We start from the raw sequence: 16,959 nt of genomic DNA, 5'->3' as shown, positions 1-16,959 counted from the left end.
AATCCTAAGCAGGCTCCGCACCCAGCAGGAGCCCAACACGGGCCTCCATCTCACAACCCTGAACGGGCCCTGAGAAATCAAGAGTTGGATGCTTAACCCTCTGAGCCACCCAGGCTCCCCTGTTGCTTTATTAGTTAAAATCAGCCTAAATATTTTCATTCTGGGTTTTTTTTTCTTTCACTTACTATTATCGTAAATGATAACAAAAACACTACCGTTTATCAAATACATGCTTGTGGAGGGCACTGTGCTAAGCATTTTACCTATTCTGTCTCACTTGAGTGAGAACAGAACAAAACCAATACAAGAGATGTTAATTGCTCCATTTTCCAGGTGAGACCAAAAGGAATTTAACTTATCACTTAATGTTGTCACATAATTATTTTCCTAAGTTCCCACATACTGCTTACGCTTGTTGTTTCTAATTGCTACATGCAATAATAATAATAATAATAATAATAATAATAATAATAAAGGCATTACTCATTCATTTATTGAACAAATATTTAATGGGCAACCTCTTATGTTGTCAGGTGTTGTGCTAGATCCAGTGGTGAGTAAGACTGCCTCCACAGAGCAACTCACAGCCTTCTAAGGGTTGTCATCAGCAAAAGGCAACCACAAGGCAGGGTGGAGATGGGGGAGGTCCCGGATGTGGGAGCACAGAGCAGGGAGCCTCGCCCACCCCTCCCCCAATGCTGGCACTGTCAGAAGAACAGCTGCCAAGTAAGGCCGAGGACCACCACAGGAAGACTAGGATAAGCTGAATGGCCACCATTTTATCATCTGCAAAACCAGTGATGGTCACCAAACATGAACCACTCATGGCCCCTTGATGGAACTTGAGAATTCAGGGGCTCCAGGGGTTCAGATACTTTGGGATTTAGAACCCCAAACCATGTTCATCCCACGGTAACTTTTTCAAAAGCCTGTTTGCCACTCCCTAGGCCAAAGGGGCCTGAAACAGCAAATGCTCCATTCAGTGTTCATGTCTCTGTTGTCCTTGTGGTAATGATGTAGGTGGTGACGAGGATGATGGTGCTGATAAGACCAGATAAGCCTAATGTTAGAGCATAGAAAAAGAAAGAAAATTCCATAACTCTTTTTATGAAGTAAGTATAAGATTGATACCTAAATACAATAAATTAAAAAAACCCAGAGTTACCTGGCTGGCTCAGTCAGTAGAGTATATGATTCTTGATCTCAGAGTTCAAGCCCCATGTTGGGGGTAGAGATTACTTAAACAAAACAAAACAAAAAACAAAAAAAGAAAATGTATAGATCATTCTATTTTTCTTCCTTTTAGGGTTGGGGTTCTTTTTTTTTTTTTTTTTTTTTTTAGTTTATTTAAGTAATTTCTACACCAAATGTGGGGCTCAAACTCACGACCCTGAGATCAAGAGTTGCATACTCTGGGGCACCTGGGTGGCTCAGTGGGTTAAAGCCTCTGCCTTCGGCTCAGGTCTTGATCTCGGGGTCCTGGGATCGAGCCCCGCATCGGGATGCCTGCATAGCGGGGAGCCTGCTTCCTCCTCTCTCTCTGCCTGCCTCTCTGCCTACTTGTGATCTCTTTCTCTGTGTCTAATGAATAAATAAAATCTTTAAAAAAAAAAAAAAAGAGTTGCATACTCTGATTAAGCCAGCCAGGTGCCCCAGGTCATTCTTACTTACAAATATTTATGCAAAAAAATCCAAGTATTAGCAAATAAACTCTAGGAGGACATTAAAAGCAATATACCATAATCAAGTGGGATTTATTCCAGGAACACAGGAATGATCTGATATTATTTATTAATGTAATTCACCATAATAATAAATTTATTGGGGCGCCTGGGTTGCTCAGTCAGTTAAGCGGCTATTTTCCCTCAGGTCATGATCTCAGGGTCCTGGGAACAAGCCCCACATAGGGTTCCCTGCTCAGCAGGGAGCCTGCTTCTCCCTCTGCTGCTCCCCCTGCTTGTGCTCTCTTATTCTCTGTCAAATAAATGGAATATTAAAATAATAATAAATTTATGAAAAAATTATATATATATATATCTATAGATATTACAAACTTTTGGGCTAAAGAAATATCCATTCATGTTCAAAACGTTAAATTAAAACAGGAATTAATGAATTCAGTTTAATATAATAAATGTATATATTTAGAATATATACTTCACTCCTTATGTAAAGGATAAGCACATGAGGTCAGGAACAAGGCAAGGATGCCCAGCATGTCCACTGCTATTTAACATAATATTGGAGCTATTAACCAATGCAACCGGACAAGAGAAAACTATTAGAGGCATAAAATTTAAAATTAAGAGGCGTCTGGTTGTCTCAATGGGTTAAGCCTCTGCCTTCGGCTCAGGTCATGATCTCAGGGTCCTGGATCGGGTCCGCATCCCAATCTCTGCTCAGTGAAAAGCCTGCTTACCACCCCCGCCCCCGCCTGCCTCTCTGCCTAGTTGTGATCTCTCTCTGTCAGATAAATAAATAAAATCTTTTTAAAAAATATAAAATTAAGAAATAAAACTATACTGGGGCACCTGGGTGGCACAATCGGTTAAGCGTGCGACTCTTGATTCCAGCTCAGGTCATGATCTCAGGGTTGTGAGATCGAGCCTGCAATGGGCCCTGTGTTGGGTTTGGAGCCTGCTTGAGATTCTTCATCTCCTCTCCCTCCTTTGCCCCTCTGCAACCACCACCCCCAACAGGTGCTCTCTCTCCCTCCACAAAAAAAAACAAAAACAAAAAAAACTGTGCATTTTCCAACTATACTATTGTATCTACAAATAGAGATAGTTTGATGGATGGATTGATTGATTTAGAGGGGGAGGGGCAGAGGGAGAGCTAGAAAGAGAATCTTTTTTTTAATTAACATATAATGTATTATTAGCCCCAGGGGTACGGGTCTGTGAGTCATCAGGCTTACACACTTCCCAGCACTCACCATAGCACATACCCTCCCCAATGTCCATAACCCCACCACCCTCTCCCTACCCCCTACCCCGCACCCCTTAGTTTGTTTTGTGAGATTGAGTCTTTTATAGTTTGTCTCCCTCCCAATCCCATCTTAGAAAGAGAATCTTAAGTAGACTCCACACTCAGCACAGAGCCGGATGTGGGTCTCCATCTCATGACCCTGAGATCATGACCAGAGCCGAAATCAGGAATTGGATCCTTAACCCACTGAGCCAGCCAGGTGCCCCAAGAAAACACAGAAATTTTAATGATAAAGCTAACACAAACCAAATAATTCTGTAGGATACACATACACATGTACGTTTTTATAGAGATGAAGAAAATATGAATATGCAAATATGTTTATATTTCTATGAACAATAACCAGTTAGAGGAAATAATGAAAGCAACACCTCTGTTTAGTGAAGAAACAAAAAAGCAGAAAATATTTAGGAATAAACAAATAACTATATGAATGATGTGGATATTCTAGCATAATCTGTGAGGGAGTTATTTAGTTGATACTGTGGCGCTAGGCATCTAGAAGAGGAGTTATTTAGTCATAGAGAAGGAAACATAGTATATAATAGGCAGGCTTGGTCCTGGAAGTAGACACCTACGTAAGTCATTTGGAATCCCTCGGGCATCACAAGCCCAGGTACCAGGAGGGTGGTAACTGGTCCCAGGAGAGGAGCTCTGGGTGCCATCTTCTGCCCTGGCTGATTCTCCATCTGGCTCCGGGTCCCTCGTCCCTCTGGGCTGGGAAACTGGCAGCTGGTGTCAACGTGGTGATTTGCTTGGCTCTGTTCTCTCTTCTAGTATCAGTTTTTCCGTAATAAAACTTTTGCTTTGATCTACTAGAGTGTCAAGTGTTTTATTTGCTACTGCTAAAATCGTCAAAACCTCTCTGAGGAAAACTTTAAAACACTCCCAAAAGGCATAAAAGGAGACTGGAGTAAAGCAAAAGATATCCCTTGTTCTTTGCCGAGAAAACTCAACATCATAATGATGTAATTCGCATTGAGTTCATGTATAATTTTAACATGATCCTAATAAAAATACCACATTTTTCCCCAAGAGGAGTTGATTCCAGAACTTATATAGCAAAATAAACATAAATAGCTATAAAACCCCCCAAAAAGAAGAGCTGTGAGAAAATAAGTTTGTCAAGTAATAAGTGATATTAAAAAGAATCTATAATTAAAACTGGGAGATGAATAAAAAAACAGGTAAATGAATAGACTATTAGAATAAAAGAGAAAATTCAGAAATATACCTAAGTGCATATGGAAATTTAGCAGATGAAAAGATAATATCTCAAATCACAGAGGAAAAGCTGCTTTTAAAAAATGGTGTTGGGGGGACGCCTGGGTGGCTTAGTTGGTTAAGCAGCTGCCTTCGGCTCAGGTCATGATCCCAGCGTCCTGGGATCGAGTCCCACATCAGGCTCCTTGCTCGGCGAGGAGCCTGCTTCTCCCTCTGCCTCTGCCTACCACTCTGTCTGCCTGTGCTCACTCGCTCTCTCTCTCTAACAAATAAATAAATTTAAAAAAAAAATGGTGTTGGGGCAACTGGTGTTGGCCATGTGGAAAAAGATAAAATTGGATCCATGCTTCACCCTGTACACCAGAATAAACTCCAAATGAATTAGAGGCCTCAGTGTAAAAAAAGAAAGTCCTACTGGTAGTGGAAGAAAACAGGAGAATTTACAAAATAATCTCAGGGCAGGGGGACTTTTTAAACTCTGACTCAAAATCCAAATGGAACAAAAGAAAAGATTGATGAATTTCTCTGCATAAAAATAAAGCAACATGAGCATGGCAAAAAAAAATGTATTAAGCAAAATCAAAAGAGAAGGGGCGCCTGGGTGGCTCAGTTGGTTGGGAGACTGCCTTCCGCTCAGGTTATGATCCCAGAATCCCAGGATTGAGTCCCACATCAGGCTCCCAGCTCCATGGGGAGCCTGCTTCTCTCTCTGACCTTCTCCCTCTCATTCTCTCTCAAATAAATAAATAAAATGTTAAAAAAATTGAGAGAAATATGAACTAGGTGGAAACATTCACCGCCTATATCAGAGATAAAGATCTAACTTCCCTAGTACATGAAGAGGACTTGAGGGAGAAGAAAGCTCTCCAAGTATAAAAATACAAAAGAGGGCAATACAAAAATGGACAAAAGAGATAATTTTTTTAAAAAGGCATACAACAGGGGCGCCTGGGTGGCTCAGGTCATGGTCTCAGCGTCCTGGAATTGAGCGCCGCATGGGGCTCTCTGCTCAGCGGGGAGCCTGTTTCCACCTCTCTCTCTCTCTCTGCCTGCCTCTCAACCTACTTGTGATCTCTGTCTGTCAAATAAATAAATAAAATCTTAAAAAAAAAAAAGGCATACAACAGCCCTGAAATACCTTTTGTGAAAGGGAAAATAAGCTATGTAGGTATTTACACACAGAGGTGAGAAAAGGAGGGGGGTGGGGAGGGACAGAGGGAAAGACAGAAGAAAGACAAGACAGAGGGGAGCACAGAGTATGCTCTTTTCTTTACAAAAGGAATCATCTAGTAAACGTAGAAGGGTTGATTCAATGAGAAAACCCTCATTTCTGGCTGGTTGTAGCAAGGCCCATCAGTGGATGCTGAAACCGCCAGGTGAATGAGCCACTAGGGAATGCGACACTTACCTAGTCTCAAAGTCCGTGCCAAAGATGCCGTGTAGCTACAAAGGGAAAGGGAGAGATCTGCTTTAATCAAGAGAGGCAACTTTGGGGAGTCTGGGTGGCTCAGTGGGTTAAAACCTCTGCCTTCGGCTCCCCATCAGGCTCTCTGCTCAGCAGGGAGCCTGCTTCCTCCCCCCCTCCCCCCACCCCCTCCTGCCTCTCTGTCTGCTTGTGATCTCTGTGAAATAAAAAAATAAAATCTTAAAAAAAAAAAAAAGAGAAGCAACTTTGCTTCACCAAGTAATGGAATAAACCGTCACAACAGGCCACCTCGAGTGAGAAATGGAAAATACACACTACCATCTATGTGGTCTTCTTGATAAACTATTTTTAACCTGAACCTAGCAATGAGAAAATGATACAGATACAAACACAGAATATAGAATTCTGCAAAGCCTTGAGTCTTCAAAAATATCAATGTCACAAATGACCAAAAAAAAAAAAAAAGGAAAGAAAAGATGTGGAAACTTTCCTAGGATAAAGCAGACTAAGAAGAATAACAAATGCAATGCATATAATGTGTATCTTAGATTTAAACAAAAAAAGCAAATATAAAAGACATTATTTAGACAACTGGGAAAATTTACATATGAAGGGAAAATAATACTATATTATGATATCAGTGGTAAATTTCTTGTATGTCAATAATATTGTGGTTGGGGGCTCCTGGGTAGCTCAGTCGTTAAGCATCTGTCTTTGGCTCAGGTCATGATCCCACATTGGGCTCCCTTCTCAGTGGGGAGCCTGCTTCTCCCTCTCCAGCTCCCCCTGCTTGCGTTCCCTCTTCGCTTTGTCTCTCTCTGTCAACTAAATGGATAAAATCTTAAAGAAAGAAAGAAAGAAAGAAAGAAAGAAAGAAAGAAAGAAAGAAAGAAAAGAAAGAAAGAAAAGAAAGAAAGAAAAGAAAAAAAAGAAAAGAAGAAAAGGAAGGAAGGAAGAATATCGTGGTTATAGAGAAAAACATTCTTGTTATTTGGGAATACTTGGTATTTAGGGATGAGCTGTTATGGTGCCTCCCACTTATTTTCAACTAGTTCACCAAAAACAAATGAACAGAAAAATATTTATCTGAATCTTGGAAGCTTAACTTGAGACACACATTTAAAAAAACTGGTGCTTCATGGCACACCCTTAAAAACCAAAATCTGAATGGTTGAGAGTAAGGAGGGTGTAGGGAACACGATTGTTATGAAAATAATCCTTGATGAGGTGGTTCTTTTTTTTTTTTTTTTTAAGACTTTATTTGAGAGGGAGTGAGAAAGAGAGAGAGAGATCATGAGCAGGGGAGAAGGGTAGAGGGAGAAACAGACTTCCAGCTGAGCAGGGAGCCCGATGCGGGCAGGCTCCATCTCATAACCCTGAGATCATGACTTGAGCAGAAATCAAGCACTGGCCGCTGAACTGACTGACCCACCCAGGTGCCCCAATTTATTTTACTTTTTTAAGAATGTGGTCTTATCATCTGTGCCGTAGACTCGGGGAGATTTCTTTTCTCTCTTTCTTTTTTTTTTAAAGATGTATTTATTATTTTAGAGAAACAGAGAGTAAGCCAGGGGAGAGGCAGAGGGAGAGGGAGAGGGAGAGAGAATCCTCAAGCTGACTCGCTGTTGAGAGAGGAGCCCACTATGGGGCCTTGAGACCATGACCTGAGCTGAAGCCAAGAGCCCTTTGCTTAACCAACTGAGCCACCCAGCTGCCCTACCACTTATTTTATTTTATTTAAAAAAATTTTTTAAAAAAGATTTTATTTATTTATTTGACAGACAGAGATCACAAGTAGGCAGAGAGGCAGACAGAGAGAGGGAAGCAGGCTCACTGCTGAGCAGAGAGCCTGCCCCAGGCTCTATCCCAGGACCTTGGGATCATGACCTGAGCTGAAGGCAGAGGCTTTAACCCACTGAGCCACCCAGGGCCCCCCTCCTCTTTTTTTTTTTTTTTACTTTTTAAAGAAACTTTTAAAGGTATAAGAGATGCAGAAAGAGACACAAATCACAAATGCATAGCTTGAATGTCTACCATTACATCCATGAAACCACCATCTAGATGAGAAACAAAACAATCCAACAGCTCAGAAACCTCTCTAGAGCTAAGATTTAAAACAGCTTGAGCATCACCCAGTGGGTGTTTTTCCTCCCTGTTGAGTGGGCGTGTTTTTTTTTTCTTTTTTTCCAGCAAACGTGTTTTTTTTTAAAGATTTTATTTATTTATTTGACAGATAGAGATCACAAGTAGGCAGAGAGGCAGGCAGAGAGAGAGAGAGAGAGAAGCAGGCTCCCCGCTGAGCAGAGAGCCAGATGCGGGGCTCGATCCCAGAACCCTGGGATCATGACCTGAGCTGAAGGCAGAGGCTTTAACCCACTGAGCCACCCAGACGTCCCTCAGCAAACGTGTTTTGAATACTGTCCTCTGTGTCAAACACCCTGAAACGCAGGTTGCATACCATACCATGGTGTTCATTCTTGGTAGGCACTTGCCCGAACTGAAGCTGTTTGCACATTAACATCCTTTTCAATTAAAGAATCGATGTTCGTCAGGTTTTTGCTGTCCAGCTTTCACTCATTCTTGGCACCCTTAGATTTTCCACCAAGGGAATCACAGACTCTGGCCAACCTTCCTTCCTTCCTTTCTTCCCTGTCTCTCTTCCTTCCTTTCACTTCTACACCCAATGTGTGGCTTGAACTCACCACCCTGAGATCAAGAGTGGCGTGTTCTTCTGACAGAGCCAACCAGGCACCCCCAGACTCCCTAATTTCCAACATACCTGCTTCAGGTGGTGTCGATGTTACGTCTGATACCAGAAGTGAGACTGTGCCTCGGGCTTAGCCAACGAGCCTATCACATATCTGGCCATATGGGTTCACGAATAGGAACGTGACTCAGTCAGAGCCAAAGAGATGTAAGAAGGATTTCATTAGGATTATTGGGTGAGGCACACCCACTTTTCTATTAGGCTTGGATGGGTTGGGAGGGGGAGGCATGGGGATGCCGATGTGGAAATGCCGAGAACTGTTTTGTCACTTCTGAAGGGTCACCCCAGCTTCAGAATTTCCACAGGGTTGCCTGAGGTCTCTACCAAGACTTGATCACAGCCCGTTTCTCTTTCTGCCCAACCGTGCCTCCTCTTCACTTCCACAAGTATCAATCCCCAGAGCAGCACAACCTGCCGTGCCCCACCTTTGTCTCAGCGTCTGTTTCCCTGGACACCTCACTTTGGCAGACATGGTGCTAAACACTTACATAAATTATCCATTCTACAGGTGAGTCCTGAAGGCGTACTACGTGTCATACAGCGTTGTGACTCTCATGACAGCCTATGACCCTATGAACCTCACTGTGGGGAAACTGAAGCACACGGTAGCTGGGTAACACATCCAAGGCCACACGGCTAGCAACACACAGAGTCAGGATTTGAACTTGGGTCTGTGTGATTCTAAAGCCAATGTCCCTAACACTACCACCACAGACAAACCAATAGTGGAACTAAAAATCACCCCAGAATTCTAGGTCTTCAGAGGCAACATCTTTATGCAGAATCCTCCCCTGCCTCCTATCACTTGGTCCAATGTCTTGCCTTCCTTGGTGGCCCTGGAATTGGAATTGAACTCAGCTCTCAGAGGCTCCTCCAGCTGTGCATTCCTGCTTCTGGTTTTCTGGGCTCTCAGATCAAGGGAACAAGATCCCTCAGCTCTCCCCTTTCCCCCAGATCCTGTCCTCCCTGTATGACTTTTCTCCGGTTGCTCTAAGAAAGCACCACCAACTAGCATGCTTAAAACAACAGAAATGGATTCCCACAGTTCTGGAGGCCAGAAGTTAGAAATCCAGGTGTGGGCAGGGCTGTCTGAGACGCGGGGTGGAACCCTTGTTAGCTTCTGGGGCTGACTGCCAATGCTCACTGCTCCTAGACTTGCAGCTGCTGTCACGTCGTCATGTGGGCTCCTCCCTGTGTCATCTATGTCTAAATGGCCCTCTTCTCGTAAGACTCCAGTCACATAGGATTAGGCCCACCTAATGACCGTGTCATTTCTTTTTTTTAGATTTTACATGTTTATTTGACAGAGAGAGATCACAAGTAGGCAGAGAGGCAGGCAGAGGGGGAGGGGGAAGCAGGTTCCCTGCTGAGCAGAGAGCCTGATGCAGGGCTCGATCCCAGGACCCTGAGATCATGACCTGAGCTGAAGGCAGAGGCTTAACCCACTGAGCCACCCAGGCAACCTAATGACCGTATCTTTGTTCTTTTTTTTTTTTATGATTTTATTTATTTATTTGACAGAGAGAGATCACAAGTAGGCAGAGAGGCAGGCGGGGGGGGGGGGGGTGGAAGCAGGCTCCCTGCTGAGCAGAGAGCCCGATGTGGGGCTCGATCCCAGGACCCTGGGATCATGACCTGAGCCCAAGGCAGAGGCTTTAACCCACTGAGCCACCCAGGTGCCCCAGAAGTCATTCTTTAAATCATGAGATGATCCTTTAAATCATCTCACTCAGTGAGATGTTCCAAGGAGAAGGCAATGCCCCAGGACTCCCCCACCTCCAAAGACCAAACCCAACCATACCTCTCACCCTTTGCACACTCAGGTGCCCTCTTCTTACTGCGTTCGAATTTTCTGAGCTGCCTGGAGTAGTGTGACCAAGCAAGTCATCATCACAGACGCTTGTACTGAGAGGTGACTCTGGGCCAGCCTTGTGCTCAGCCTCACAGTGAAAAGAAGGAAACATTTGTTATCCCCATGTCATGGCTGAGGACAAATGAGGATGGAGAACTTTCGAAGCAAGCCCAGGGTCCTGAAACTGGCAAAGGGGCAGAACCAGGACCCAAGCTGAGGCCTGGGAGTCTCTTACCCACAGTGTGTCCTTCTGACAATGCTCCCTTTCCCCTGCTTACCTTCCAGATGGTTCCTGCGGGTCTCTCCTTTCACCCTGGGGTTTTACATGCAGACGGTGACTGACATCCTGGCTCAGATCATCTCCCCCTTTCAAGAGAAGGCTGTGTGTTATGATCACTGATTCCCCAATGTAATCATTACATTAAAAACTGCCAACCACAGCGGCACCTGGGTGGTTCAGTGTGTTAAGCGTCTGACTCTTGGTTTCGGCTTAGGTTGTGATCTCAGGATCAGGAGATCTAGCTCTACCCCCACAGTCCACGTCCACCATGTTTTACATTAGATTCCGAGACCTGTTCATCTTTTTTTTTTTTTTTTTTTTTTTTTTTTATTGTAAACTCTATGCCCATTTTGGGGCTGGAACTCACGACCATAATATCAAGAGTTGCATTCTGTACCCACTGAGCCTGCCAGGCACCCCAAGGCCTAGTCACCTTATAGCTGAAAGTGTAAACTCTTTTGTCAACCTCCTAAGTCTTTTTTTTTTTTTTTAAGATGGCTTACCTTTGCGGGGGGGAAGGGGGACGGGAGAGGGTGGTGGGGAAATGGACATTGGGGAGGGTATGGGCTATGATGAGTGCTGTGAAATGTGTAAACCAGATGATTCACAGACCTGTACCCCTGGGGATAAAAATACATTATATGTTTATTAAAATTAAAAAAAAAAAAAAAAAAAAAAAAAAAAAAAAAAAAAGATGGCTTACCTTTGGGCACCTGGGCGGCTCGGTCAGTTAAGCGCCTGCCTTCGGCTCCAGCCATGATTCTAGAATCCTGGGATCGAGCTCTGCCCTGAGCTCCTTGCTTGGTGGGGCGCCTGCCTCTCTTTCCCCTCTGCCTACAGTTCCCCCTGTTTGTGCTCTCTCTCTGTCAAATAAATAAATACAATCTTAAAGTAAACCTTTTTTTTTTCTTTAAAGATTTTATTCATTTGAGGGGCACCTGGGTGGCTCAGTGGGTTAAAGCCTCTGCTTTCAGCTCAGGTCATGATCCCAGGGTCCTGGGATCGAGCCCCGCATCAGGCTCTTCGCTCAGAGGGGAACCTGCTTCCCTCTCTCTCTGTCTGCCTCTCTGCCTACTTGTGATCTCTGCCTGTCAAATAAATAAATAAAATCTTTTATTTTTTTTTTTTTTTTTTTTTAAAGATTTTATTTATTTGACAGACAGAGATCACAAGTAGGCAGAGAAGCAGGCAGAGAGAGAGGAGGAAGCAGGCTCCCCGCTGAGCAGAGAGCCCGATGCGGGGCTCGATCCCAGGACCCTGAGATCATGACCTGAGCCGAAGGCAGAGGCTTTAACCCACTGAGCCACCCAGGCGCCCCAAATAAAATCTTTTAAAAAAAGATTTTATTCATTTGAGAGAGTGAGTGAGAGAGCGAGCGAGCATGAGAGGAGGGAAGGTCAGAGGGAGAAGCAGACCCTGATGCGGGGCTCAATCCTGGGACTGTGGGGTCATGACCCGAGCTGAAAGGAGACGCTTAACTGACTGTGCCACCCAGGAACCCCCTAAGTGCTTTATATGTAATCCACACAATAAGTTTACCCTGTGGGCACTATTATTCCCATTTTTCAGATGGAAACACCGAGGTTCTGAGAGGTAAAGCAACTTGCCTAAAGCCATGCAGCAAACAGATCCTAGGTCCGGGTTTCTAATCCAGCTCTTCCGGCTCTGGAGTCTCTGCAGAGAGGGGCTAGGCAAGGTCTACTGCCTGGGGTAGCCCTGGGATGACCAAAGGTGCCACATCAGGGAGTGGCACCAGTCCACCAGCTCCAGGCCAGCTGCATGGGTGCCCGCTCAGTGAGGTCAGCACATCACAGGCTCTCACTGTTCCTGGCGTCACACTGGCATGCAAGGGCCTCCAGTATTGCCTTCCATAATGGTCACCTGATCCCTGAGCTGGTGGGCAAACAGCCTGAGATGTTTATTCCCTGACAACCGACTGTCTCACAGACAGACAGCCCGGGTGATAAGAGAAGACAGAGGAGATGGTTGGGGGGAGGGACTCGATAAAGGAATCCCCTGACTCTGAGAAGTGCTGTTTTACTTGGCTGGGGCCCGGAGTCACACTACCAGCCTCTGAATGACAGTGACATTCCCCAGGGATTAAGCATGCCGTGTAGAAGCTGGGTCTCCACGGGGGGTGCCGAGCCCCATGGAACTTAAATCATGCAATTAGCCACCAGCTAACATTTCTCCCACATTCATTTCATACCGCCATCATTTCCCATCCCTCCTCCAAAAAAATTCAGCTGCAACTTGTTTTATAACACCCCTTATCCTACGCTGCCGCTTGGCTTTCTCTGGGAAATAGCAAAGGAGATCAAGCCATTTTCCGGATCCCTCAAAGCGTAGCTCAAAATTGTCTCCCAGGAAGCCATGCCCAGGTAACCCTGCCTCCCCTGCTCTGGGCCCCCTGGGATTCTGAACTCCCTCTACAGTGTTGGTTCGAGGCCAGGTACCGAACCAGTGGTGGGAGGACAGAGCTGAAGGCACCTGGGCTTGGGGCAGTGATGCTTTTAGGGGAGGCAAAGATGCTGCTGACAATCCTGGTTTGGGATAACTGCGTTTCTGCTTAGGGATGATCGATAGACCTCCTGGTACAGAAGCTGGATTTCCCGACCCCCAGTCACCTGCTACACGGATTATACTACAACACCTGTGCAGCTCATTAGAGGAGGAGGGGCGGAGATGACAAATCCGCCACCAGCGAGATGGAAGCTAAGCCTTTCCTCACAGCCAATGAGGGACATTCTCTGTGAGTTGTTAGGCAGAAAAGAACCTCCTGGGTCATGTCCTCACTTTTCCTCAGCTGAAGTTCCCTGACTGTCTCCTTCAAATTCAGATGTGAATCCAGTTCCATGAGTAACCATATTATTTTTAAACAGCATCCTTCAGCCACTGCCTCTCCTGGGTTCTCGGAGAGGTAATCCTTCGTGAAGCCAGCACACACAGGATTTTATTTTATGATTGTTTGAAAATATTTACAGGGATTCGAAGGAATTCAAGTAAAAGATTATGCTATAGCTCTGAGAGGGGTGCCAGCATATAGATAAAGCTCACCTGGGTGGGGGTGGGGGACTGTTGATGGAAAAGAGAAGTCAGGTTCTGTGGAGAGACAAGAGACCAAAAAGAGAGATATTAGAGACAGGTATTGGAGATATCCAGCCAGGATTTAACAGAGGAGCATCTGGTCTCAAAGGCCCGTTATAACAAGAAGCACCCATGTCATCGCATGGAGTAGTTAAAAGCTCGATCCCAGGAGGAATGAAGACCAGGGTTCGATCTGCAGCCCCTCCACTTAATAGCTGGCCAGGTGGCTGAACTTCTTTGAGCCTTAGTTTTCTTATCTGTAAAATGGGCATAAAAGCAACCACCTGGTAAGGAAGGTGATTGTAAGGATTAAATGAGAAATAGGGTGTGCTTAGGACTGCCTGGCATAGAGTAATACTCAAAAACAAAACCAAAAACAACCAAAAAGCTGGTAACTGTGATCATTAACCCCTGGATAACAGTTAATATGTTGTGACTAAGTTCGATAGGTTGATTAATACTTACCCATAATTGTCAAACTGGTAAATTCTAACTAGCAACACGACTGCTGGCAACTTAATAAGTTAATTATTCAACTAGCTCTACTGGGTTGTTAGGATATCAAAAAACAACTCTGGATGATACACTGTCCAGAGTGTTTCTTCTTTATTCTTCCAGATGAATTTTTGCTTTAAAAATAAATATCTTATTAATGTGCTAATTGTTGTTAAGAATTACTAGTTGAAGAAATAAGTAATCAGATTTTGTTGTTAGTTGGTAAAAAATAGCATGTGTTCCTGATTTAAAAAAAATTCAAACCATACATATACTACAATAAAATTTAATTTCAAATAGTCAAACAATATAAAAAAAATCACAAAAGGATAAAGTTCCTGCCCCATCCCAATTCCCAGAGGTTGTTTCTGTTAATAATAAATTTCCTATGTCACATTTAATGATCTTTGATTTTTCATACATTGAATCATACTGTTGCGGAACTTAAATTTTCTCCATAGTAACACATCTTGGAAATTTCCCCCTAGAAGCCCACATAGATTTGCCCCTTGTTTTTTAAGGCCTACATTGTATTCCCTTGTGTATAAGGACCACCCTTGATGCAGCCAGTCCCCCACTGCTTGGCACTATGGTTGTTTCCAGCCTTGTATGTGAGGCTTTGGTTGTTGCTACACATAAGCGCACAGGACCCTGAGCCGAAATCCAGAGTCGGATGCTTAGTTGACTGAGCCACCCAGTCCCCCTATGCAATTTTCATGGATGGTACCAGCTCACTTCCAAAGGGGTTGTAGCAACCGACATTTTCGCCCATAGCGTATGAGAGAATGTCTGTGTTCTGCAGATTCACCAGCTTTGGGTGAAAATTATCACACTTTACAAACTAGTAAGTACAACTGTTATTTAAAAAGCACAAAATGATAGCCAAATGGAAGAGCAGTACACGTTCAGTGATCTTATCTGCAGAGACGAATGTTTACAATCCCCATGGAGAAGTAGGCTAGTTCCTCTTTTAACAGAAGACAGGGAGGTTGCAGGGAGTTGGACCAGGGTCTGAAGATGGACGCTATCGTTTATTATCCCAGTGACCTTGGCCACAGGTTCAAGCTTCTCTGTCTATAAAATGGTGATATTGAATGGGATAAAGCATGAAAAACCTCCCAGAACTAGCGTCTGGAGCCCAGTAAACACTGATTAATATTAGGAAGCAAGCCAGGGAGCTAGAGTCCCTGGCAAGTTAGAGAATGACCGAGTCATAACAGAGACCAGGGTTCTATTTCCCTTACCCTCCTACCACCTTGCCAAGATGCTTAATTTCTTCACGTTTTCTTGCTTGTAAGATGTCAGTTTGGATCCCCCCACATTCATTTGCTGATCTGGAGAAACGTGCCGAGTTGAGTCACCAGGCTGGTGGCAATTTACATTGACCGGAAGACACAGGCAGCATCACTGCAGAGGCAAGCAGGTGGGATGTGGGCTCCATGGCTGTCACTGAGGCCTCAGAGAGAGGCTTGGGCGTCAGATCCACCTACCTGCTGTCCTGCTTCTGCCCCTTCGAAGCCAGGGCACCTGCGCAAGTTCTTGCAGCTGCCGGAGCCTCCGTTTTCTCGATTCTAAAACATGGATAACAGGAACTACCTCATGCATTATTGTGGGTATGAAGTAAGAATCTAAGAAAGCACTTAGCAGCTGACCCCTGTTACATGTTCAATATATTCATAGACAGCAGAAAGTCTCACTGTCTGATCCTAGCTTACTGGTGGATCAGGAGGGACAGGATGCTTCCACAGAGTGGAACAAAGAGAAATGTTAGCAGCCCTCACCTCCCAGTCACGCTCCCCATTTGTCAAGGTGACTCACACAGCCCTTTTCTCGCTCTGGTAACTGTGAACGCCCTGGCATGGTGGTGGTGGGGGCGGGGGGTGGAGGGGTGAGGGCACAGGGCAGACAAAAGCAAGACTGCTCTGGTTTCTTAAATGACTGTAACTCCAGCTGGGGATCTCTTTCATTCTTCCTGGAAAGAAGTGAGAAAACATAAATTAAAAAGCATTTTTCACTGGAACTGTTTAATACAATGAATGTTTGATTTGCAAAGTGGAAATGCTTATTTGAGGTGATCTCGGACAACATGGTGTGGGGATTAGAGGTAGAACATGAACGAGCTTTGGGTTTTTGCTACAGTGTTTCCCTCTCGGTTTGCATCTGCTTCAATTTAAATTTTAGGTATGACATAACATGTAAATTGCAAATAGGCAGCTCTAGATGGGATTGCTGAAAAAAACCTTGTGAATTATTAATTAAATTTTTTTTATTTTGAAAATTTCAAATTTACAGAGAGGATGCAAAGAAATGCCCAAGGAATACTCAGATGTACCCACCATTATTATTTCATCACATACGCTAACACATTATTTTTGAGCTGTAGAAAGCTGCGTTCATATAATGTGGCCTCTCTCTCTCCCTCTCTCTCTCTTTTTTGCCAGTAAAAGAGTTATAGGAATGGATATAGTTATATCAATAGTGTGGCTCCTAGACACTCAGCTTCCTAAAGTTTGAGATCTGTTGTTCTATTTGGCTATAAGATTGGAATGTAAGGGATCATGTTTATAATAACTTCTGGATTGATACTTCCCGCACCAAACATGCAAGATATATGGCCCCCAAGCCTGTTAGCGACTGTGCAAGTCAGGTCTCATCGCTCCCAATTTACATGTTTGGTAACTGACACTCAGATGTTGAATCACTCCATTAATAAATGCAGGTTTGTCTTTTTGACTATACATCCCTTTTGGGGGCTTCTCAGAGGGGCAGTTTAATGGCAGCATACGGAAAGTTTTAACTTTGGTTTCTGGTAGAGCTGCAATGTTAATTTCAGGTAATTC

General features: G+C 44.2%; 1 protein-coding gene across 3 annotated transcripts; it reads right to left on the bottom strand.

Annotated features, from left to right (window-relative positions):
* Positions 1-472: 472 nt before the first annotated feature.
* Positions 473-15,871, bottom strand: LOC308355107 (uncharacterized protein). 3 transcript variants are annotated; one of them, XR_013967928.1, is made up of 6 exons: positions 15,610-15,870; positions 13,595-13,639; positions 10,536-10,623; positions 10,207-10,345; positions 5,621-5,655; positions 473-1,060 (listed from the first exon to the last, which is right to left on the bottom strand). XR_013967928.1 is itself a non-coding variant. In XM_080823065.1 (6 exons), the coding sequence occupies exons 1-5, from the start codon at positions 15,722-15,724 to the stop codon at positions 1,204-1,206; spliced, it is 318 nt and encodes a 105-aa protein (XP_080679191.1). In that variant the 5' UTR covers positions 15,725-15,871; the 3' UTR covers positions 479-1,060; positions 1,166-1,203. The 3 variants fall into 3 exon arrangements, 2 of the variants coding, with proteins under 2 accessions (XP_080679190.1, XP_080679191.1); XM_080823065.1 differs by lacking the exon at positions 10,207-10,345 and adding an exon at positions 1,166-1,238 and having other exon boundaries at positions 479-1,060; positions 15,610-15,871; XM_080823064.1 differs by lacking the exon at positions 10,207-10,345 and having other exon boundaries at positions 15,610-15,806.
* Positions 15,872-16,959: the final 1,088 nt, after the last annotated feature.

The sequence above is a fragment of the Martes martes genome (assembly GCF_963455335.1).
Source record: "Martes martes genome assembly, chromosome: 14".
Lineage (NCBI taxonomy): Eukaryota > Metazoa > Chordata > Mammalia > Carnivora > Mustelidae > Martes > Martes martes.
The sequence above is the reverse complement of the archived record's forward strand: the minus strand, read 5'-3'. Positions and strand labels throughout refer to the sequence as shown.